The following is a 23,526-nucleotide window of genomic DNA, read 5'->3' on the forward strand; positions in this document are numbered from 1 at the left end:
CACCTGGGGAGGCAGGCACCCGAGCTCTGGGGTACAGCCACAGTACCCTGAAGTGGCAGAGGAACACTCCCACCCTGATGTGCTGAGACTCAAGAGACCATGTGGACCGTCAGTGGTCATCTCTGAGTGACCAATATAGACTGAAGACAGGAGGCACCTCCTTCCTGCTTAGGCCCGGGGGCAGGGGGTCACCAGATCTCCCCAAGCCCAAGAAGGAGGTGGTAGCAGGCCCCAGTGATACTCGAGAATGAAATTCTGCCAGCTTAAAGGATTTAGGAAGAATCAGATTAGAGTTGAGTTAACAAGAATACAAAAATGGGCTAATACTTGAGTTTGTGTGCCAAGGGCCCTACCTGCCACACCTGTCTCTTGTCTCCCTGCCGCAGGCCTGAGATACATGGGCCTCGTTCAGAATTGAATATTCAGGACCCAGTGTGGTGCCTGGCACATAGTAAGTGCTCAACAGTATTTGTTGAGTTCACTTTCCCTTGGTAGCTGCAGAAATCCTTCTAAAACCCAAGTCTGCTTCAGTGATTCCCTGGCAGCCCTCAGGATAAAATCCAAACCCCTGTCATGGCCACAAGGCCCACTGTGATCAGAACCTGACTCCCTCCGCCCTCATCTCTGCAGCCCCTCCTCCCACACTCTCCTCTCCCACTGAGCTGAACCAGGAGATTTGCAATTCCCCAAACTTGCCAGGTTGTTTCATGCCTCTGTGGCTTTGCTTACAGGGCACCCTCCGCCTCCAGTGCCCTTTCCCCTTTCTCTGCCTGCTGAGCTTTCAATTAGTCTTCAAAGCTCGGCGCGAGTGTTTCCTTCTTTAAGAAGCCTTCCTGGACACCCTCGCCAAAGAGGGAGGAGACCAGCGGAGCCTACTTCTCCTGTCTCCTTCCCCACGCCTGCGCCCTGGGTGTCCCGGACCGAGGGCTTCTCTAGTGTGCTGAGCCCCCCGTGTCCAGCACAGCGCCCCGGGCACCGTATGTTCTCCGTGGAGGCTCACTGTCCCCGGGCTTTTGCCCTGACTCCATCAACTCATGATGAGGACCTGAGCAACCACTGCCTTGGTGGGCCTCAGTTTTCCTCCCCACACAATGTGGGGTGGAACGGAACTCAATGGTCCCAGTTGAGCGTGGAAGTGATGGCGTGTAAAACACAATTCACTGTATGCACTGCCGGCCTGCTAAGGCCAGAGCACGCTCACGTGCAGCTGCACAAGTGACACCCATGCATGGATACTGCGGAGCAAACCCCATCTAGGCTGCACATGATATTCCCACACAGAAATGTATGTGGCCTTCTGTGTAGACGCTCTGTCCTCCCAACCCCCATGCCCAATCAACCACTGGCCCTGACAGTGAGAAATTCAGCAGCAGCCAGGGCTGCCAGTCCAGCAGCAAGTTAATATTCAAGGAATGAGCCTCCTGCAATATGCATGCCCGGAGGCTGGTGTCCTGTGGGGCTCTGCCCTTCCTAGGCCTGCACACACAACACCCTCCCCTCCCCCCTAAACACCTAGTGGAGAACAGTTAGCCTGTGGTGGGGCCGATGGTACCGAGGGCCAGACCTTTAACTCCTTTCGCCTTTTGATGTCCTATGGGATCCTTAAACTCCACATTCATTCATTCAACATTCATTCACTCACCCACTCAACAGTAGTTATGAAATCCCTTTCTTGTGCCAGGCAATGGTATGTATGTCAGTGACTATCACCCTGATCTACCCTCATGGGCTCGTAGTCTTGGGTGGGGGGAGGGAGGAGACACAATAAATAGGAGCAGGTACTGTTATCAGACTGGAAGAAGCAGTGCTGTGGAAAGATTAGGATGATGTTATTAAAATGACCCAGATGAGCAAGGGGGATGCAAGGAAAGCCTTTGTGAGGAGTAGCTTTGGAGCTTCAGTCTGAAGATGAAGAGCCAGGGCCTCCCTGGTGGCGCAGGTGTTAAAGTCTCAGCACAATCAAGCTATCACCAGCTACTGAAGCCTGAGTTCAATCCCCAGCCAGGGAGCTGACCCACATGGCACAGCAGACCTCTTCTGTCTCGCCCGCTGCTCCCCTCAGCAGTGTATTTCAGTCAGTCTGCCTGTTCTGCTCCCCACTCTGTCTCTGTGAATCCTCTCACTTCCCCAGTACCTCTGCCTACACCCCAGTTCTTGTATGCATAAATAAAATAAATCTTAAAAAAAAATTAAAATGAAGAGCCAGTGAAGTAGATAACCAGGGAAGAGCCTTTCGAGCGGTGGATACAGCAAATGCAAATGGCCTGGGGTGGGAGAAACCATGAAATGTGGCTGAGGCCCAGAAAGGGGGCCAGGTGCCTGGAACTTGGTCAATGACAAGAGTGGCAGGAGACCTCTGCAGAGTTGTGGGTAAGATCTAGATCAGACCCAGACTCTTGGGTATCAGTGAGGACCTTAACTTTTTTCTAAGAGCACTGAAAGGCTCTGAAAGGTTTGGGGCAGAGAAAACAAATCCATCCCTCTCCCAGCTTCCCTCCTCCTTGACCTCCTTGATATCCTTCCTAGAGACCATCTTTTTCATCTTTATATTTCCAGCGCCCAGCCCAGGGCCTGGCATGGACTGGCATCAGACAATGTTTACTGAATAAATGACCAAGTCAGGCTCTCCCAGCTCAAGGCATGACTTGAATGGCTCGGTCTTTCAACTGAGTCCTTGGGCAGCTCAGGACAGATTAAAACATGTAGGTGTCCTACCCATTGAAAGAGAGTCTAGTGTTCCCCATACAAGATTCCTAATAGAAACATTGCTAATCCATGAAGCATGGTGCTTACACGTGTGCTGAAATTAAAACAACTTCTTTTTGGATTTTTCAATTGCAAAATTCAGGATGAGTTCATTGAAGCAGAATTTCTTTCTGCTCATGTGTGTGTGTCTGTGTGTGTGTGTCTTTGCTGGTACCCACGCTGGACTTAATCTTCTCGCTGGGTCACCCAGTACTAGATGGCAGACTTAGCTCAACTGTCCCCTTGGTGATGTGGTCTCGGCTGCGGGCTCAGGATAACCAGGATGCCCTGGTAGCGGGGCCTACGAGACAGCAGGTGGCCCCAAGCAACATTGCAGCAGCTGCTCAAGGCTGCACCAGGTTTCCAGCTGCTCAGTTTCCGAAATCTGGTGAACATCCCCTCAGGCCACCACATTTGTCTCTGCCCATCCCTGACCCTGTGAAAATTGTACAAATTGAGCAATGCCCTAAGAAACAGCTCAGAGAGGTTGTTTAACTTGTGCAAAATCACCCAGCAAGTTGGGGATGTGGTTCTGATTTGTGCACAAGCCTGTTCTGCAAAGCAAACATTCCCTTACTGAGAGTGGATGGGTGAGGCTGGGGGTGGATGCCATGGACCAGAAACCACCTGTTTATATCTGGATCCTTGGACCTGGCCAGAACAGTGAATATGTTAACAAGGTGACTTTGGGACCCCACCTAAGAGTGGGGGCTGGTTGCTAGGAGAACCAACCTTGTGATTACAGAGTTGGGATATTCAGTCCCACCTCCAACCTCTGTGGACAGGCAGTGGGGCTTAAGTTCCATTTTCAGTGATCAGTGGTTTAATCAATCATGCCTATGTAATGAAGCCTCCATGAAAATCCCAAAAGGGTTCAGAGAGTTTCTGGGTTGGCGACCACGTGGAAATTTAGGGAGGGAAGCACACTCAAGGCGTGCAAGCTCTGCACCCCCCTTGCCCCACGCATCTCTTCCATCTGGGTGGCCCTGAGTTGTGTCCTTTTATAATAAACTGGTGATCTACTAAGAAAAATAGAAGGTTGGAGCTGGGCCCAGTCCTCCCTCCAGCCTCTTTCACCGACCAGCTGGGCTCTAAGCCTAAATTCAACCCTCCCCCAACCCTATTCTGGGCCTGGAGATGGACTTCCATCTCAAGGTCCCCAAGTGGGTTCCAAGCATCACACAGGCATAGTGAAGTCTCCCAGGGAGGCTCCAAAAGCCTGAGCAGGCACAGGTTCTAACCTTCGCTCCTCACACCCCTCACTCACTCAACCCCCAGTCACACCTGCTTGATGGGCAAACCCTGCAGGGAATTAGACTCAGTCCCCACCTGGGGGGTAAGTTGGTTTTCCCTCCCTACCTCACCATCTTCCCAGGGAATAGAGCTCAAAAAATTCAAAACAGAATTCATGATTCTTGGGGAGAATGGGACAGTGGGTGGCTCAGGGAAGTACCCCCCCCACACCACACAGACGTTTTCCCAAGCCAATCCCAGGCTAAGCTCTGCCTCCACTGGGTTCCAGCATCCATCCCCTCCAAGTGGGAAGTGACAAATGAGCCTGAGGAAGTGGAAGGGGGGGAGCTGGCGATCGATGGCATTAACATGGTGCCCAAATTAAATATTGACTTTCTTGGTTGACTCTAGGGATGTCTGGATTGATAGCTAGGGCTACACCGTGGCACCACAAGGGATGGGGACATACCAGCCCGGAGCTGGCCCAGTGGGGAGCGAAAGCTTGGGAGGAGGGCTCACCCCTGATCCTGCCTGCTCTGGAAGAGCAGGTACTGAGGCTGCAGCGGGCCCGGGGCAGTGTCGGACCTCCCCATCTCATGCCCTGGGAGGGAGTCCAGAGTTCCTTGGAGCTGAGGTTTTTGTTGAGTGCCCACCCCTTCCCCCACCCCCTTCAGGAGCTGGGGCTGGCCTGCCACCCAACAAATGAGAGGAATCAATCTTGGCGATGCTGTCCATTACCAGGTCTCAGGCCCCTGCCTCCCAGGGTGGCAGGGTTGGGTATTTTTGGTCTGTCATTAAGAAGGATCTTGGGGAGAGGGTAAAGACAGTCTCTCCATTTCTAGAAACATGTCATCATCTTTTCCAGCTAATTCACCTTTAGAACCTAGAGTAGGCCCTGAGCTTTCTCACTTTCTTTTCATAGCACCACTTCAGAAATTGTCTATATCACCTTCATTTCTTCACCATCCACTCCCATATGGCTTCTTGCCATGCCAATGACTCTAAACAACCCCCTCCTGAGTAACAGACCTGTTTGTCTACACATTGACTTCCTCCTTGAAACCCCACCTTGACTATCAAGGTTAACACATCCAAGGCCAAAGTCATGACCTCCCCCAAAGCTGGTCCTCTGCCTGCACTCCGAATCAAGGCATGGTCGTCCCTCTGTGGGTAAGACAGAAGTCCATGAGTCATCCTTGGCTCCCTCCTGTACTTCCCCCCACCAGGGGCTGATGATGCCACCCACTACATACACAGATCCCATGCCCTTTTCCATGGCACCTCCCAAGCCAGAGTTCCCTTCACACGAGGCTCTCCTCATTGGCCCCTCTCTGCATTCACTCTCATCTTCGGTGCTGCCCCATCCATTTCCCACCATCCAGGGCAATTCTGCTCATAGATAAATCTGATTGTGCCAGTCCCACACTCAACAACCTTCTCAGACTCCCACTGAACCCCTACTGGAGTCTCCCTACCCTGGATAGTTAGGATAAGTGTTGAGAGTCTGAGAGGGTGGCAGTCTTCCTGAGTTTGGGGCCTTCAGGGCGGCAGGAAGAATGATGGGGAGTACAGAGGACTGGCTCTAAAAAAGTCCTGAGGAAGGACCCCATGAGCTTCCAGGCTGGGCAAGAGGAAGTCGGAGGTCCAGAGAGGAAGTTGGCAGCATCCCGCACCCAGGCTCCCCCTCAGGTCACCTAGACCACCTGATTTCCTTTCAATTAGTGTCTAATGGAAGTGAATTAAACCTGATTGAGTTTTAATGTGTTCGTTCAAGTGTCAGCCCCAGACTGCCTCCCTCTTCTGGGGGTCTGGGGCTGTAGGCAGAAGGAAGGAAGACAGGCCGGGGAGGTGAGAGTAGGGGTGGGGGGGAGGCGGAGAGCACACTCTTCCCCCAGTTCTGCTCAGGTAAGTCTGATACCAGTCCACTGGCCTTCTCAGAACCTTCTACTTCCCCAAGCTCCCTCCCTGCCCACCTGAATCCCTTGAACCTAGATTCCAGCAACACTAACTTTGGACTTAAGTTAGTGGGCGCTGTGTTCTTATCTCCTTAAACCCTCACCATGACCCAGCGAGGCAGGTCATACTCTTATCTCATTTTCAAGGACACCAACTGACTTGCCTAAGGCCACTGCCTTGTTCTGTCTAGGGCTGTGATATCCAGTGGGGTAGTCACTACACATGGTTGCTGAGCACTCAGGATGTGGCCAGGCTGAACTGAGACGTGGTCTACATGTGAAAAACATGTAGATTTCACAGAGTATGAAAAAATAACATAACTCATTGGTCATTTTCTATATTGATTTGTTTTGGAGGGACAATATTTTTGATATATTGGATTAAATATGCTACTAAAATGAACGTCACCTATTTTTTTTTAAAGACTTTTAATGGCCACTAGAACATTTGAAATTACCTTTGTAATTTGCCTATTTTTATTGGACATTCCCAGGATCTGGTCTCATGAATTTAGCGACAATCTGCTTGTCCACGACCCTGCCACAATCTAGAAGGCAAAGAGGCTTCAGCTGAGTTTGAGTTCGCCTTATCGGGCAGGTCCCTTTCAGCACCCTGGACAGCACCCAGAATTGGCTTCACACTTGGGGTCCTAGGACAGCACTGGGGTTCCGGAAAGAACAACGGGGGGGGGGGTCAAGGGCATATACCACCTACAAAATTCTCCCCGTGAATTTGCTCAAGTCATGGTCTGTGTACCCAGTAAGGAAGGCTGCATTAGGATTCTAGTTGTGCCCACGTTATAGATGAGGAAGCGAAAGCTCAATCTGTTCACTAAGACCCACTGATGCCTGCCTCATGTGGAGCCCTCGGCTGAGCACATAAACCCAAACAAGGTTGGCGTGGATGATAGCAATTCTGGGCGAACAGCGAGAGAGTGCAAGTGTGTGCCGGGGCTGTGGGAACCCAGGGCAGGGAGTTCAAGGGCAGCTTCACACAGGGGGCTACTTGGGCTGGAGGGTGAAGGAGAACTTATAGTGTAAGCAGGAGGGAGTTCCAGGCAGATGGGATGGTGTGTACATAGGCCAGAGGTGGGAGAGATGGATCAGGAGACATGGGCAAGAACCCCACCACCAAGGACCTTGCATTCTAAGTTAATTCTAGGACCTAAGCTAATTCTGGAGGCTTCTGAGCAGGGCAGTGGCCTGGACAAGTCTTCATATTTGAAAAATCACACCAGGGATTTTTCACATGGCAAAGGATTGGAGACTAGAAGCAAAGAGGACAACAAGGTGAGAAATTCAAGTCCAGGAAAGAAATGACAGGTTGTTAGATGTTAATCCAAATAGAAGGGCTGTCAGGCCTACAATAAGCACCCGCAACGGGTCCAGGGAGCTGTCCAAGGTGACACAGCAAGTCAGTGCCCAGGGGACTGGAGACAGAGGTAGAGATAAGCACAGCCTCCACCCCAGGAAAACTCCGCCCCTGACTTAGGAATTCAAGTCTCCAAGCCTTCAGGAGCCTCTCTTGCAGTCGTGGTTGCCATTTGGGTAGAATCAACAAGGTGAATAGAAAACTTCCTCCTCAAACCAAAGAAACCACAAGAGGGAAGGAGAATGAACACTGCAGCTCAGCCCTGGAGAGATCCTAGTGGTGGCCAGTGGGGCCAAACGCAGGAAAGGAAGGAGAATCCAAGAGGCACAGAGGCTTGGGAGGTGGCTCAGGGAGACGCCTGGCCCAGCCGGCGGGGCGGGGGCTGCTGGCAGGCCCCGCCTTCCCAGACCCAACTGACAGCCTGCTCCCCACCCCATACAACCCATTTTTTTCAGTCCCGCCAAATCAAGCTTGCAGGAGCCCTTGCAATGGGAGGGTGGTGGTGGCGGTCAGGGATGGGACCTCTGCGTGAGCCTATCCATCCTTCTGGAGCTAGGATCCCTCTGTTTGGAAACTAACTTCTCCCCCGCAGTCCCCAGTGGTTCTGGAAGGGGCTGCCACCCCCCTGCCTGGATCAATTAGAACCTTAAGAGTTTTCTGTTTGGCATTCAAGGCAAAGTTTCTTTCCCTCTGGGGCAAAGCTGGGTGACGGAACTGGGAGAAGGCAGCCACGGGAATGAGGAAAGCGCCTTCGAGAATAAAGCTGACACAGAGCAGTGGGAGGGTGGGACATCTGGTGGCACTCAGCCACACATGCCATACCCTGTCTTTGCAGCTTGTGGCTCCTGAAAAAGAAGTTCCCTTCTGCGTAAGCTGTGGTTCTGCCCCTTCTGGTCACAGTCCCGATATAGTCAATTCCAAGCTCTAGGAGTCTGAGAAAATCAAATCCCTCTCTAAGCCTTGACTTCCTCATCTATGAAACAGAAGGAGGGGGTCACTGTACCTACCTTGAAGACACAAATGAGGTGGTACCTGAGGGAGCACTTTGTATACTCAAGTGTTGGGGCTGCCCAGGGGGAAGGATGCTGAGAGTAGGGGTAGGGTCTGGAAGACCCAAGAGCCTAGGCCCACAGGCCTGAGGATGCTGCCCACAGTCCTTACCAGGCCCACAGCACGCCCGATTCCGAGAAGACTGAGGTGGTCTGGGCACCACTCACTCCAGCTGGCACTAGCCCTGGCACCCCCACCCCACCTGGCAGCCATCCAGGCTCCTACAGCCCCAAGCCCTCCCTCTGATGTCAGCACCCCTCAGGACTGTCAGCTCTCCCAGGGCTGTGTCTGTCTCAGGAGTCCAGTGTTGCTAAATGACCAGGTCTACGGGTGCACGTGTGGACCCTTCTCCCGATACTGCCACCTGCCGACCCCAAGCCCCCTCTTCCTGAGTGCCAGGAACCGAGCAAAGGTCCTTTCAGTCAGGTGTGAAAGAACACAACCCCCCAGTGAGTCCTTCCCTCTCTCTCAGGCACCAGCCTGACCCCCACTGCAGAACCACCTGAGCCCTGGCACTGGGGGCTCTACCACAACACAGCTGCCTGCTGTCCCCCTGCAGCCATGAAGACCACGTCTGGGAAGCCAGGCTCACGCTCCCTCTCCTCCCAGGGAGGGGTTGAGGAGAGATAGAGAGAGGTGGGAGGCCCCACTGAGCATCAGGCCTGGGCTTGAAGTCGCAGCTCTGCCTCTGGCTGTGGCCTTAAGCGAGTCACTTCCCATCTCTGGCTTTCCCATCTCTATCCAAGGTTGTTGTGGTGGGTCATCAGTCTGGGGTGTGTGTGTGTGTGTGTGTGTGTGTGTGAGAGAGAGAGAGAGAGAGAGAGAGAGAGAGAGAGAGAGAGAGAGAGAGAGAGAGGAGACAGACAGACAGAAACAGAGATAGACTGACTCCTGGCACAGAGGACAGCAGGAGCCCAAGTGCCAAACGGTAGAGCTGATACATCACAGGGCTTATTCTGTGGCCAGGTGCTCTCTAAGCACGTCACAGACTGACATTTGTTTCATCCGCATAACCACCCTGTGAGATAGATACTATTACCATCCCCCGTGAGATGGAGAAACTGAGGTCACTAAGCTGTGCCCCGGCCCAGCCAGGCAGTCTGGGAATGGCAGCCATGACCGTCAGAGCCTCTGGGGAAAGCCAGCTGAAAGGGGTCCCAGCCCACATTCCAAGCTGCTCAACCCAGACCCAGGCAGAAGGGACTCCAAGGTCTCCCAGCGAGTCAGGACAAAGATGGAGTCAGAGCCCAGGCGGCATCCTCCCAGGCAGGGCTGGTCTGACCCCATCACACAACCTGACAAGACCAAGTGAGGTGAACCAAGGAGACAGGGGAGCAAAGTTGGGGTCCCAGGGTTAGGCCTTCAGCTGGGGAAAGCAAACAGTTCAGCAGCAAAATCCACAGAGTGAAGTTTATTCCCAACAAAGTTCCCCTCCCCCCTCCCCAGCCCGGGACAGGGACAGACAGGCTGGGGGGAAGATGGGGCTCCAGTGGCTGAGGTGCCTCTGAGAAACAGGGAAGGGCCCTGGCCCTCCAGGCCACGTGGCGTCTGGCTCCCCCAGCCCAACCGAGTCCACTGCGCCTCCCTGCCCAGCCCTCGGGAGAGGGGAGGGGGCGCTGGCTCCTGGGTAGTTCCAAAGTGGAATGTGAAAATAGAGAGATATATATATTTATACGCAGTGGGCAGTCCAGCGTGGCCTCACACCTCTGTCTGGAAATCACCGTCTGGTGGTTCTGTGGGCTCCCAGGCTGCTGTCCGGTGCATAGCCAGCCGTTCCCGGGGTTTGGGGGGCAGCGAGCCCAGCGTCATAGACTTGAAGGTGCTCCAGCTCTGATGTCGCCGCTGTTGGGACAGGCTGGGGCGCTCCCCCGGGCTGGGCTTCTCCTGTGGGGGGACCGGGAAGGGCCCGTGGACATGGGCCAATACCCTCTCACCCACTGTCCAGAAGAACAAACTGAGGGGGCCCAGAGCAGGTCAGTGATGCCCAAAGTTACTGAGCAATCAGGTACCAAAGAATGTTCAAATTCAGGTCACCTGGCTCCAGAGTGGGGTTCAGGGGAAGGGCTCAGAATGGCCCCCTGGGACCATGTCTATCTGCCCACTCTCAAGACCCAGGGAGCCTCCCATAAATACTCTCTGTGGCACTTGCCCCTCTACACAAAGCCACAGAGCTTAGCCCACATGTAGACCCTTGGTGAGACAGACTGAGGGTGCCCAGGCAGAGGAGGAAGGCAGGGAGGAAAGAGTCCCTCGGAGCCCGCCTACCTCCACCCAGCCCACCGGATACACCCACCTGACCAGGCCACCCGAAGACACACACTTCTCTCTCTCTGCGGCCAGGGGCCAGGGCCCAACCCTAGGGGTCACTACACGGGTCAGGTGCTGAGCTTTGTGGCAGGGCAGCCCCAGGAGGAGCCCTCACCTTGGCTGTGGTCTGGCTGCGGTAGCGGTCGAAGGTGTGGAACTTCTGGTTGAGCTCGTGGTAGAGTTCCGAGTGCCGTTTCCGGGTGTGCATCACCTTCTGGGAGCCAGAGGGTGTCAGAGGGGGAACTCCCCACTGGGTCCCCACGCCCCTGCCTGCTGCTGGCCCCTCTGGGACAAGGCCTGGCTCTCTTTTAGCCCCAGAGCCATGTACCAGGGCAGGAAGGGGCTGCTGGGAAACCAGTCTTGGGGTCTGGGTTCTACAAGGGGTCATGGGGTAATTTTAGGAGGAAACCCTCCCAAGACAGATACCACAGACAGACACCCCCACTCTCCACCCCAAACACACACACAGCACTTACCTCAAAGTCCAGATCTGAATATCGTAACTTCTTTCTCTGGAAAGGAGCAACAGGAGACAGTGAGGAGAAGCTTTTCACCACATGCAAAGAGCTTAGAGACAGGAAACCTGGCACCCAGGGGTCTGCTGCCTCACCTTCCCCTAGGCCAGGCCTAGACAGTAGCACTCCTTAAAGGGAAGCCTTTGAGAGGGTGGGCACAAGGGTGAAGGCCTGGGGGTGAGGTCCCACCTGCTACATTCCTGCTGCCCTTGCAACACACACACACACACACACACACAGCTGGAAGGCACAGGCAGACACTCAGGGAGCACACATTGGCACAGGGCACAAGCCAAGGTGGTATCCACTCTGTGATCCACTCCTCTGTCCTCCCCTCTCCTGTCCTATTCCCTCTGCCAGCCAGGGGGCCCCCTCTTCCTGGAACCCTCCACCCTCCTACAAATCCAAAGACTCCGATTTTCTGAAACCTTCCTTTGACCCCACTATGCCCCTTTCTCTGCTAAATCAGACCTTGCCTCCCTGGTTTCCCTGCCCCTCATGCTTCTCTGGGTCCTCCACCTGCCCAAGGCCACCTTCAAGGCCATGGCAACCTACACAGGGCCCAGTGCTGCCCAAGAAGGGGGCCTTACAGGCTGAGAACATTGGCCCCCGGAGCCCTTGTCAGACCAAGAACAACCTTCCCAGGTTATACTGGGGAAACTGAGGACAACGAGGGGAAGCGACTTGCCCCAAGGCCTTCAGATGCAATGTGAGACCACCATCGAGCTCTCCCAAGTCCCAGGCCTGGCAGGCATACCACCAGCTCCCGGGACACCTCTCTCCCGGTCCCCCTTCCACCTCCAGGCCCCTTCTTTCTCCACCACCCTCCCTGGCTTCTCCAACAGCAGGCGCTCTGTGCTCTGCCCAGGACCTCCTGCTGCCCTTCTCCTCACGTGTGCGTCCACCCCCTGCCCAGCTGCCTTCCTCTCTGGGACAGCAGGACAGAGCTCCCTGCCCTGAGGCCCACAGCACATTGTGCCCGACTGAATAAAGTCGAAACGCCCCCGCCCCAAGCCCGCTCCTCCGCCTCCACCCCACTGTGTTGCCCACACCAGAATCCTGGATGTCATCCTTGACCCCTAGAGATGCTGCTGCATTTATTGCTACCTCCCACGTGAAGGGCCCCATGCCGCCCCACCTCAGCGGCCCAAACCGGGCAGGTGTCCGCAGAACAAAACCTGCCTGAGCCTCTCCTCCCCTCCCCAATGCCGGTGTAGAGTTTTCAGTCTTTGTTCCGCCTTCCTGTTTTTGCCATCTGCAGCAGGAGCAGGCACCAAATGTTCAAGAAACATTTTGGGAGAAAAACTAAACTTGCAAACCCTCTAGCTGCTAACTTAATTTCCTTTGTGCGGAGGATACGAAGCGGGTTTCTGAGGCCAAACATGAGCAGCTGACGATGTCAGATTTGTGGTTCCTGCCCTTGCTTTATTCGTATCCTCCTCATCTCTGCAACCAGCGTTCTAGAATGTTCTGGAGACCTACCCTCACCATTACTGTTTGTTCCCCGTGATGTCCTGCAGGGAGCAGGCTAAGGAGGACAGTGGGACATCTACAGAAAACAAATAGGGAAACAAAGGGATTCACATTTTCTCGGGAAGAGATGGTCACCAGCCACGGGCCTAGAGGCAGTGCCTGAGCCTAATTTCAGGCAGCCATTCCCAATTACACAGAGATAAATGTTTCCTATCAGTCCTCACAACTATGTGATCCGCTAGGTCCCACTGCCGGCCAGCCTCACATGAGCTCAGACATGCGTGACCGGGCTCTCAGCCCCATCACGTGGCTCTACAGCACCTGCCTGAGCCACTAAAGGTGGCCTGTCCTAACCACCACCCCAGTGAGGCACTAAACAAGTGTGGCTGGACCGACAAGTGTACCCTCAGCGGGGAAGTGCAATTCCACATGAGTTCAGAGGAGCCAGGAGTCCCCAGAGCTGCCGCGAGCAGAGAAACACACAGCAGACAAAGGTGCTGCTGTGAGCCGATGCCCACCATCTCTTCCCAGCTGCTACCTGCGATGCCAACATTCTCAGCACCCAGGGGCAGGCTGCCCAGCCCCGCCTCATGCCCCCGAGGCCCCTCACCTCCAGGGAGCCCAGCTTCATGGTGGAGCCAGGCACAGTGCGGGGCATGGTGCGGCTGCGTTCCCCGGGCTCGGGCACTTGGCGGGCGCTGGGTGTCGGCTGTGGTGGCTGGAAGGTCATCCCGTAGGGGTTCTGTAGTGACCCATAGGCAGGGCCCAGCCCCAATCCGGAGTGGTCCACAGGGAGGAAGCTGGGATAGCCTTCGGTGTGGGTCAGTGCCTTGGCAGCCCGCCGGGGTGTGCCCTCAGGCCGTGCCCGCGGGGCATCCTCGACACCTCCGCCCCCACCTCCAGGCTGCAGGCTCAGAGTCCGCCGGGGCAGCACCATGTAGTCCCCCTCTGACCCCGGCTCGGCTGGCCGGAGCCACGTGAGATCCAGTTGCCGCAGGCCGCCCTCCCCACACATGTACACAGGGTTGGCTTCCTGAGGGGGTGGTGGCTCTCCCAGGCCCGGTGAGGCTGCCATGGGCACCAGGATATTCCCAGGCAGTGGTGAGAAGCTGAGGCCGCCCTCAGGACCCATGAGGCAAGACTTGGGCTCCTCGTCCTCGTCCAAGGACAGGCGGGACAGGGTGCCTGTGATGGTGGACGGGTTGCAAGTGTTGACCTCCTTGAACAGAACTGGGGCAGGAGGAGAACAGAGTCAAGTCCTGCGGAGGAAGAGCCCCCAGATGCCCTTGCCCAGGCTGGGGAGGCACCAAGCCCCTGAGCTTGGACAGTGGAAACTGAGTCCTAGAGAGATGGTTCGGTGGCCGGTACTTTCACCCCCCAGAGAGGTTAAGAAGACAACTATCCCAGTGGCCCAAAGAAGGCAGGAAAAGGTACGAAACCGAGGCTCAGTTCCCACAGTGCCCTGGTGAGCTTCTAATGTCTGGCCCCCAATGCCCCAGGGCTGTCAAAAGGGCCTTGTTCCTCCCGAGGAGGCATACAGGTAAGAGCGTCTGGAAGCAATGGAAATGATACAACAATGAAGAGCCATGATGTGCCGAGTAGCCTGCTAGGCATGCAATTCCCCTGATTAGCTTAAGGCACCCCCACCCCACCCTGGGAGGACAGATTCTCTTTGCAGCTCTGCTAACGGAGGCTCAAAAGGTAAGCTGTTTGCCCGTCACACGGTAAGTGGCATTAAGTTCTGAATGCAGTTCAGGGCTATGTGACGCTAAAGCTGGCTCCCCTAGCCAAACCCACACCAGACCTCCCATGATGTTCGGGGGGCCCTCCCATCCTTCCCCTTCCTGGGACCTTTCTTGGCTCTGTCCCAGCAGACTCACCTGTCTGACAAGCCAGATCCACATCCTTTTCAAAGTCTGACTATAGACAGAGAGGGAGAGAGCAGATGGGCAGAGAGAGAATCAATGTATCGGGGGGGGGGGGGGGGGGAGCTTGTGGGGTGGAGGCTAAGGCCCTTCCGACACACCCAGGGGTGCTGCCGACAGCCCACTGCCCAACAGAGCCCGGGGGGGGGGGGCCCGGATGTGGTTTGCTTCCACCTGACAGGTGGTGAAACTAAATGCCCAATGCTGTCACGGCTGAGTCTGCAGACTTCTGCGCCCGCCCTGCCTTGGACAGGGAAGGTGAGGGCCCTGGGGTAGAGAGATGGGGAAGCATGCTCAGTACCCACCCATGCCTGCCCAGGCCTCCTCACTCACCAAGATCTGCAGCTGCCCATTCTTGCACGAGTCTGGGGAGTCTTCACTCTCATCTGCCCGGCACACACCCATCTGGCACTTGACCACGTCCTGGACCTGGGGGCAGCAGGGGCCTGCTGGGCCTGAGGCCACCACAGGGCCCGTGGCCAGGCTGCTGAGCCTCCCACCCCAGGCACCCAAGTAGGTGTGGCGGGAAAGAAGTGGGCACAGCCTAGGGGAAGGTGACGACACTGGGCCGGGTCAAGGGGAAAGGAGCCCGAGGAGGCCAAGGCCAAGGCTGCCCCAGGCTCAGCTTCCACACCAAGGGCCACCCAGCGGAGGGTCTGGCCAGGGCCTCAGTGGCCCCTGTCTGCACGGGGAGAGAAGTGGCGTGGGAGGTGAGTGGACAGGGGCAGGAGAAGCGCGGGCCACCTCTCGACGCAGGAAGCAGTGCACAGCGGTGATGACAAAGCCCTGTGCGGAGTTGAAGACGGCAAAGAGGGCCTGGAAGAGGACGGAGCGGCGGTCTGTCATGGCCAGGACAGCAGACATCCAGGTGAGTGCCAGCAGGGGCAGCACCACACAGGAGCTCCAGAGGGATGCCCTGAGGACAGCGGCAGATGGCCCATCAGGGTCACACCCCAGGGGGCAGGTGGGCTGAGCCCAGACTGGCACTCGGCCTTGGGCCCTTTGGCTGTCCAAGGGTGGCAGGGCCCCAAGCGCCAAGACCTCAGGAATGTCCCCAAGCAGAGAGGAGCTGAGGAGCCGGAGGCAGAGAAACTGAACAGAGACAGAGAGCGGAGCACGTGGGCCAGACCAGGGACCGAGATGATGGGGAAGACAGACACAGCGGGCCTGAGCCAGAGCCACAGGCAGCATCAGGGGAAGGGGATGGAGAAAGAGACAGTGGGAGAGAAGAGGGGGAGGGAGACAGATGCAGATTCTGTGAGTTTCAGCCCCAATTTGCACAGAATCACCGGCCTGGGCCACATCCCCAGAGACTCCAGGAGAGGAAAAGAGAAAGGAGGACAAAAAGTGACGACAGACAGTGGGAATGCACAGGACAGACAGACAGATGAAGCAGGCAGAACACACAGAGTGTGTCACAAAGCTGTGGAGGAGATGGGGGGCAGCTGGTACAGCAGAGGCCCTTCCCCTTCATTTCCCCAAGGAGGCGCCAAGCCCCCAGGGGCCACAAGACCCTGTACAGAAAGCTCAGAGCTGGGCCTGCGGGTAAAAGCCAGGATCAGGGCCAAACCCACACGTTCCCCGCCTCTCTGACCAAGGAGGGCAGAGGGAAAAAAGGCAGATGGGCCCTGGCACCCAGGCACCAGTGCCAGTCCTGCCCCGGAGGTGACCGCCCACGGGGACACAACACAGGAAGGCAGTCCTGCTCTGCTGAGCCAGGCGCCACACGCCCAGCCCGCTCTGCCCTGTGAGCACGCGGTGGCAGTTAGGAAGGGGCAGGCACCACCGGATACTGCAGATAAGTAGGGGGCTAAGACCTGCCCTAGGAAGAGTGGTGAGGGCGGTTCAGCCTGGCAGGGGTGAGCACGGTGGCCTCCACAGCCAAGACTAAGAGAGAGCCTAATCACAGCCGAAAGAGCTGCTGTTGATTAAGCACCAATTCTCTGCCAGGCCCTACGCTGAACACTTTACATACATTAGTTCACATTGTGATCAAAACAACTCCGATAAACAGACATGGGGGTTATTATCCCAATTTACAGATGAGGAAACTGGAGTGTGCCCAGCTGGGCAGACACAGAGCCGGGACACAAACCCAAGTTGGCTGCCTCCAAAGTCAGAGGCGGATGGCAGCCCCAGCCGGGAGGAGTTTCTGCTACGCGGAGCCACCTCCAGAGCAGCCAGCTCCCTGACCCTGGAGGGGCGGCAGGATAAAGCTGAGCTCATGGAGGCACAGCTGGACCCCCGGCCCTGGGCAGGAGCTTGGCCCCCTGGGGATTCACGTGCTCGCTACTTGCACAACTGGGGTTTGAAGATTTCAGCTGCCAGGGCTAGTGGAGAGGAGGGCTTATGGGCATCAGGTGGGGGGCTGGGGAGGGGGGATGTTTCAGTGAAATAATCCTCTACCTCCAACATTCTCTGTGCCCCAACTATGAGCCTGAATACCTTTGAAATTCCAAGTCTCAGATTCTATGACAGATGATAAGACTATGATTCACTCATTCTAACATTTCTAGCTTCTGATTGTCTTATTCTAAGATTCTGTCACTCTAATTCTAAGGTTCTGTGGGCTCAAACATTCTAAAGGCCTAACTAAGATTCTATGAGACTCTGCAAGTTGGGGGTGTAAGGAGGGGTCTGCTGTGCCTGGATAAAACAAGCGGGGGTGGGACGGGGAGCAAGGGGGGCACAGGAACCCAGGATTTTTCGGGAGGCACAGACATTCACTCCTGGTTCCCCTTTGCCACCTTGCCACCGAACCCTTGAGAGCGTGTGGCAGTTGGCAGGGCATTGGGCTGATAACCCTCCTCCTCCCACCATGGACATGGCCCCCCCATTCTTTTGCCCCCACCCACCTCCCGCCCCCCCCAGGGGGCACAACTAACATGGCGTTCCTGGCCGAGGCTGAGCTGAGCAGGGGGCTGGGGACCACTCCACACGCTGAGCAGGGGAGGAGCAGGCTGGCCCAGGGGCACCGCTCCGACCTCGGGGGCGGCACAGACATGGGAAAAGGGGGGAAACACATGGCGGGAGGAGACGGGGCAGCGTGAGCCCCAAGTGGGGTGGGGGGGAGGGCAGATGAGAGAAAAAGAGGTGGGTTAGGGTGGGTGAGGGGCTGCAACTGAGCACTCCAGGTGCCCACCTTGCCTGCACCCTTGATGCACCAAGACCAGAGAGCCCGGGTGGCATGTAAAGCCCTGAGACTCCATGAGAGGCCAAGGCTGGCCCTCCCTCCCTACACCATCTCCCACAAGGCCCAGTCGCAGAGACCCCCCCTTACCCGGCCCTCTGCTTCTTGGATTTGTCTGAGATGCCATCTCGAGCCATGAGCTTGTTGAAGACGATGATTCCAATGAGCATGTTCACCTGGGGGCCGGGGGAAGGGTGGGGGAGGAAAGCATCGTCAGGTGCCCTCCGGGCAGGGAAAACCCAGGTGGGAGCAGGACTGCAGGGAGGAGGCAGACCCCCTGGGGCCACACCCCTCCCGGGACACTGAAGGGGGCACATACCAGGACAATAACAGCTGCTGGGCCCACAAAGGCGTAGAGCAGGCCGCCCTCCAAGGAGAGCCAGCAGCTGGGGTAAGAGAAGAAGAGGGGGCATCAGACATCCAGCAGGATGACTCCCCACCCTTCAATGGTCACTGCACTGCATGCCCACCTCACCAACAGGACCCAGTCCAGCCAAGGTTAGAGTTCACTGGCTCTTCTGAGCTCCAGTTTCCCTGCTAATCATGGCCAAGAATATCAGAGGCAGCCCTGGGGCGACCATGGGGTCAGATAAGGTCGATTGATGCCTGAGCTAAAAGGTTCTTAGAGATTATCCAATCCCAACTCATCCTCTTAACAGCCAGGGGAAAGATCTGCCCAAAGTCCCACAGCAAGCGTGGGCCAGGACTGCAGCCTGAGAAGGCCCGCTGCCCAGTCTGGCACCCCGGCAGGTCCACTAACCCCCAATGCCCACATGGGAGGGCCACGTACTAGCTGGATGTACCGTATCCTTTGGTGCGGGTAAAGCCAACAGACACGGCCACCACCAAGGCAGGCAGACCTGGGGGAGAAGCAGGACTGGGTGAGAAGGCAGATGGTCCTCAGGGTCCTCTCATCCTCCCAGACCCGCAGCCAGCTGACCCCTGCGCTCAGAGGCTGTAGCCAATGCTGAACCCTCCCCGCCCAGGCCCAGTGGCAGAGTCCAGCATGGGCCCTGCTCACCCCAGCCCAGGCAGAGGAAGCGCTTTCGAACGAGGCGGGTGCGCATCCGCCCAATGACAGCCAAGTAGGACTGCCAGGCCTCAGTGAGCACCCAGCAGAAGGAGGAGAGGAAGAAGAAGTGCAGGAAGGCGGCCGTCATGGTGCACACACCCTGCAGGGAAGGGGGGAAGAGTGCCCCTGAGCAGCGGCCAGGGCGGGAGGTGCCAGGCTTCCCACGGGTCCGCTGCTGGGTGCTGCCACGGCTGCCCACCCAAGCTCCGCCCCCCAAAGAGCCCTGCCAGGCACCCCCATCTTCCTGCACCCACACACAGCACGACACAGGCCTGGTGACATGCACACAGCACTCGGCATCCGGGAGGCGGGCAGGCAGGCTGCCCACGCACAGACGGGGCTGGCAGGGAGGGGGACAGACAGAAGCATCTGCCACGTCATGGCCGGGCGGGCCCCACGCTGCACTCACAGCACTGGCACCATGTGGAGAGGCTGAGGGGGCATACGGAACAGCCAGCACAAGTCACCCACAGACAGGTGGGCCGGGCTGCTTGGGCTCCCACAGGCCCACAGACGTGGAGGCCGCGGCTCACAAATGCCACCCGCCCAACACACACGCACACACTCAGCTCACGTACGCGGTCACAGATGTACACACTCATCACAGGAGTACACCACACATACGCCCTCTCTGACGCCCTCATGAATGCTGACAGTTCCCCACACACACCCCCGCCCACCACACAGCACGAGTGTACACAAACATCCACCACTTAGCACATCCACGCAAACACATGTGCCGCCCCCTGCAACACTCTCCACCCTCCCCCCTCATCCCACTCCCACGCCCTGGCACTCCGTGAGCTGGCACCTGCCTTGCTCAGCACCCTCGACTGGCCCACGAGGATCAGGATGTTGGATGCCAGGATGGACAGGCAGAAGTTCAGCAAGATGATGGAGCGTTCAGATTTTATGAACCTGCAAGGGCACAGCGGGCAGAGACCAAGGAGCTGGCTAACCCGCCCAGGCTGGGGGGGCTGGCCACCTCCCACCCACACCCGCCCACTCCCGCCCAGCGTCCAACCTACCTCCAGAAGGCGGCATAGATTGCAAGCAGGGTGAGCAATGCCATGCAGGACACAGCGCAGCCAATCACGAGGGGGACTGAGGGGGAGCCTGCCAGCTCCAGGGTCTGGGAGAGGGAAGCAGACAGTCAGATGGGTCCCAGGGAGAGGGCAGCTGCAGGGTGCCCACTTCCTGCCTAGCACAGACCAGCACCTGTACCTTCATCATGTCCACACACATGAAAGGATTGATCACAGTATTCGCATGTGCACAGAGCAGACCCAGTCACATACATGGACACACACTTTTGTCACCCACACTCTCACACACAACCAGACACATGCACGTACACGCACACCCATCGCCCACCACCACACCCCCAGGCATGTGTTATGACTGAGCACCATCCTAGGGCACAGGCTTTGTGCAGCCCTACAAGTACACCCTGCTCAGACACGCATTTGGACCCCAGGTCCCCGCCAACACCGTCACAAGGGCAATGGCTGCCCCAGAGCCCCCTCCCATGTCCAGCCCAGGCGTTTTCCCTCTCACTCGTACCAGATCCTTGGGCGGCTGGGCCAGCACAGCGAAGGTAGACAGGCGCTGGCACTGGCAGCGGGTGTGAGCGGCCTGGGTCTCCAGGGTCTGGCAACTCTCGGTGTCCCAGTCCCCTGAGCTGGCGTCACTTGGGTGAGGGGAGAGGTAGAGTGAGCCCCAACCCACCTACGTGGCCCACCCCTGTGCCGGTCACTGCCCAAGGACAGGTCAAGTTCAGGGCAAGGCCACTCCAAAGGCAGGCAGCTGGGAGCCCCAGCAGAGCCCTTGATCCGTTAGGCCAACGACAGCACCAAGGAACCTGCTGGCCTTCAGGGGGAAGACCCCTTCCTGAGGGGAAACCCCAAGGACCACCGCTCCCTGAACGGAGCCCCTGCTCAACTCACGCTCTCGAGTAGTCCCAACTGGCACAGTGGGGATCCGTGGTGCCCTGGGGAAGACATGAGTGCAATTTTGGGAGGAGAGCACCCTATCCCTGACTGCCACCCCCACCCATCCTGCTGTGCAGGCGCCCATACCAGTCAGAGGCTCAGTCTGCTCTCAGGGCAGACCGCCTCCCTGCTATGGGCGCAGACAGGTATTTGGTCACCCATGTTGGGATCTACCTGAGATCCCGGCCTGGACCCCCACTCACGTTGATGATATAGGAAAGCTCCACTGTGATGAGGGGCTCCGCTGGTGGCTGGGTTGGGGGGCGCACAGTCACTGTCATCACCCGGGACGTGACAGCCAGCGGGGGCCTAGAGGACAAGTAGTGAGGTCAGCTCTTGCCAGCAGACCCAGTCAGGAACCCCAAAAGTTCTTTGGATGGGGAGGTGGAGGGCACAGGGAGGGCTAAGGCCACAGGAAGGCCTAGAGCTCAGTGGGGCCCAGGATTTGAGGTGAGGCTTTAGAGTTCAATCCAACACTCCCGGGGCCTCCATGAAAACTGGACCTGCATGGAGGTCATGGAGAAGCACCCGTGTCCAGAGCCAGGTCAGGGGTCCCTGAAGCTGCAAGAGTCTTCAGGTGGGTTTCTCCAAGGCCAGCACAGGCTGCATCCTCCTTGCTCTCACCCGGTCCTCATGGGACCCTCAGCAGCCCTAGCAGCCCCTCCCAGAGACTCACCGAGGGGGCGGCAGGATGAGGCCAAGGGTGCGGTAGAGCACAGCACCGATGACAAAATAGGAGGAGGCCTCCTCAGGGTCCGCAGGGAGGAGACGCTGGTGGGAATGGCCTGGGCCAGGGGGCACTGTGCCTGGGCCTCTCCCCCTGCCAGGGCTGCCTGCTGCCCCAGATGCAGCTGGCTTCCCAGGGGAAGAGAGGCTGAGCACCTCCTTGGGCAGGAAGAGGCGGTCTTCCGAGTGCCGCACCCAGTCCTTCATGCCCCGGCGGCCCCGCATGGGGAACGTGATGTCACTGGACACGGCCGAGATGGGCTCTCGCTGAATGCTGATCACTGCAGTGAGAGAAGGCCAGGCAGGCCGCGGGGGAGACAGACGGAGACGGGGAAGACGGGACGTGGAGGAGACAGACACCAGGAAAGCAGACACAAAGAGGTGGGGGCAAACACAGAAGTGGGAGGCGGGCAGCACACAGACACAGAGACAGAGGGGGACAAACAGGAAAATAGGGGTTAAATGAGGGAAAGACTGAGCCCAAAGAAAAAGACAGGAAAAGCCCTCAGAAGCCATCCCTCCCACCGCCTGGCTTCTGCCACCACCAACACCCCACCCCACCCGCCTCGTATACCCAGGTTGTCCGTGACAATCAGAGAGCTCTGGAAGGCCTTGAGGGCATCGCCCACCAGGTGAATGAAGTCCTCCACGACACGGAGCAGGTGTACAGAGCCAGGGGACACCTGAGAACAGAGGGTGTGTAATGGTCCAGGGCAGGGGTGGCCCTAGGGGAGGAAGTCCGGAGGCCCAGCCCCTCACCTGCTGAGCGTCATCCCACTTGTCTTTGTTCTCTGCATCCACCATGAAGCTTACCACCTGGAAGAAGCGCTGGGGAGACAGCAGAGTGTCGTGCAGCCCCCTAGGTACCCAGTCTCTGCCTTCTAGGCAGAAGTCTAGGGCTTCAACGCTCAGCTCCCCTCCCTACTGGAGAGACAGGGCTGTACCTGCACATCATCAGCCGAGGGCACATAGGTGGCCCTTTTGAAGGTGTCAGTGACGTTCCTCAGAATGTCCACAGAAAAAAGCAGGTCCCCGCTGTAGTAGGTGCGCCGGGCCAGCAGCTCCTGCAGGCTGCGTACCACCTGTGACATGCCCTCACCTGCCAGCATGCGCTGCCCCTTGGCCAGGTGCTCCCGCAGCTGCAGGTGACAGGGAAGTTACTGTCACTGGAATGTCAGGAGCTGGGATCAGCCCTGGCCCATCCTTCTCCTGTCCACCTACTGCTTATATCGGGGGTGAGAGAGGGAAAGGTCAGACAGAGATGTTCAAAGGGGTTCATGGGGAAGACATAGTCCAAGGAAGAGACACAGAGAGACAGCGAATCCCCAAAGAGACTGAAAGAGAAATACCTGCAGAAGGAAGGCGTGCAGATGCACGCATAAGAGACAATAAGCACCGCTCAGGAAAAGGGACCACCCCACAGAGTCATGGATATTCTGGAGCGTAACATGCATGTGTGCTCTCTCTTTCAAATACAAGCTCCAAATGCAAATATCACACACAACTACCAATTATAATCAAACGCACTCATACCAGCCACATTCGGTGACAACACTGGGAGGCCCTGGCCAGGCCTGGGGACACAAAAATAAATTCAACTTTGTCCCTGCCTTCAAGGAGCTCCCAGTCTAACAGAGGATACGAATATTTTAGTGAGCACAGAGGTAGGGAAGACACTTGAGAGCTGGGCCTTGAGGTATGAGTAAGAGTTTGCCAGATAAGGAAAGGCAGGGCCAGGCAGAAGTGGGCACAGCATAAGCCAAGGCACACAGGCAACAGTAAGAATCCCCCTACCCCCGACCAGAGCCCAGGACAAGTCCTGCATTGCCCCAGCCCAGCAGGCACTCACTGACAGATACAGGTAGCGGTACTCGTGAGAGATACAGCGGGCAAAGCTGGGCAGCCCCCAGTAAGCCACACCCTGGGCACTGAGGAGACAGCGGCGGCTGGCAGACCCTGCAGGGACAGAGCA

At 57.1% G+C, this 23,526-nt stretch overlaps 1 protein-coding gene across 7 annotated transcripts in view; it reads right to left on the minus strand.

Annotated features, from left to right (window-relative positions):
- Positions 1-10,053: 10,053 nt before the first annotated feature.
- The window catches only part of ADGRB2 (adhesion G protein-coupled receptor B2), a gene marked incomplete at both ends in the record, with an annotated part of 28,449 nt that continues 14,976 nt past the window's right edge, over positions 10,054-23,526 (minus strand). For 3 of the 7 annotated variants that reach the window (XM_084241684.1, XM_084241683.1, XM_084241681.1), the window contains 21 exons: positions 10,054-10,239; positions 10,778-10,876; positions 11,139-11,174; positions 13,261-13,880; positions 14,531-14,570; positions 14,909-15,004; positions 15,320-15,491; positions 17,856-17,941; positions 18,085-18,151; positions 18,556-18,625; positions 18,787-18,937; positions 19,653-19,755; positions 19,866-19,969; positions 20,401-20,527; positions 20,784-20,827; positions 21,032-21,137; positions 21,505-21,835; positions 22,129-22,237; positions 22,314-22,382; positions 22,499-22,693; positions 23,404-23,510. In XM_084241684.1, the coding sequence (XP_084097810.1) occupies positions 10,054-10,239; positions 10,778-10,876; positions 11,139-11,174; positions 13,261-13,880; positions 14,531-14,570; positions 14,909-15,004; positions 15,320-15,491; positions 17,856-17,941; positions 18,085-18,151; positions 18,556-18,625; positions 18,787-18,937; positions 19,653-19,755; positions 19,866-19,969; positions 20,401-20,527; positions 20,784-20,827; positions 21,032-21,137; positions 21,505-21,835; positions 22,129-22,237; positions 22,314-22,382; positions 22,499-22,693; positions 23,404-23,510 (2,918 nt within the window). Of the gene's footprint in view, positions 10,240-10,777; positions 10,877-11,138; positions 11,175-13,260; positions 13,881-14,530; positions 14,571-14,908; positions 15,005-15,319; positions 15,582-17,460; positions 17,560-17,855; positions 17,942-18,084; positions 18,152-18,555; positions 18,626-18,786; positions 18,938-19,652; positions 19,756-19,865; positions 19,970-20,400; positions 20,528-20,783; positions 20,828-21,031; positions 21,138-21,504; positions 21,836-22,128; positions 22,238-22,313; positions 22,383-22,498; positions 22,694-23,403; positions 23,511-23,526 lie in introns of all 7 variants that reach the window. The other 4 variants (XM_084241682.1, XM_084241679.1, XM_084241685.1 and 1 more) reach the window with 3 other exon arrangements.

Source organism: Talpa europaea (assembly GCF_964194135.1).
Source record: "Talpa europaea genome assembly, chromosome: 9".
In the NCBI taxonomy this organism is placed as follows: domain Eukaryota; kingdom Metazoa; phylum Chordata; class Mammalia; order Eulipotyphla; family Talpidae; genus Talpa; species Talpa europaea.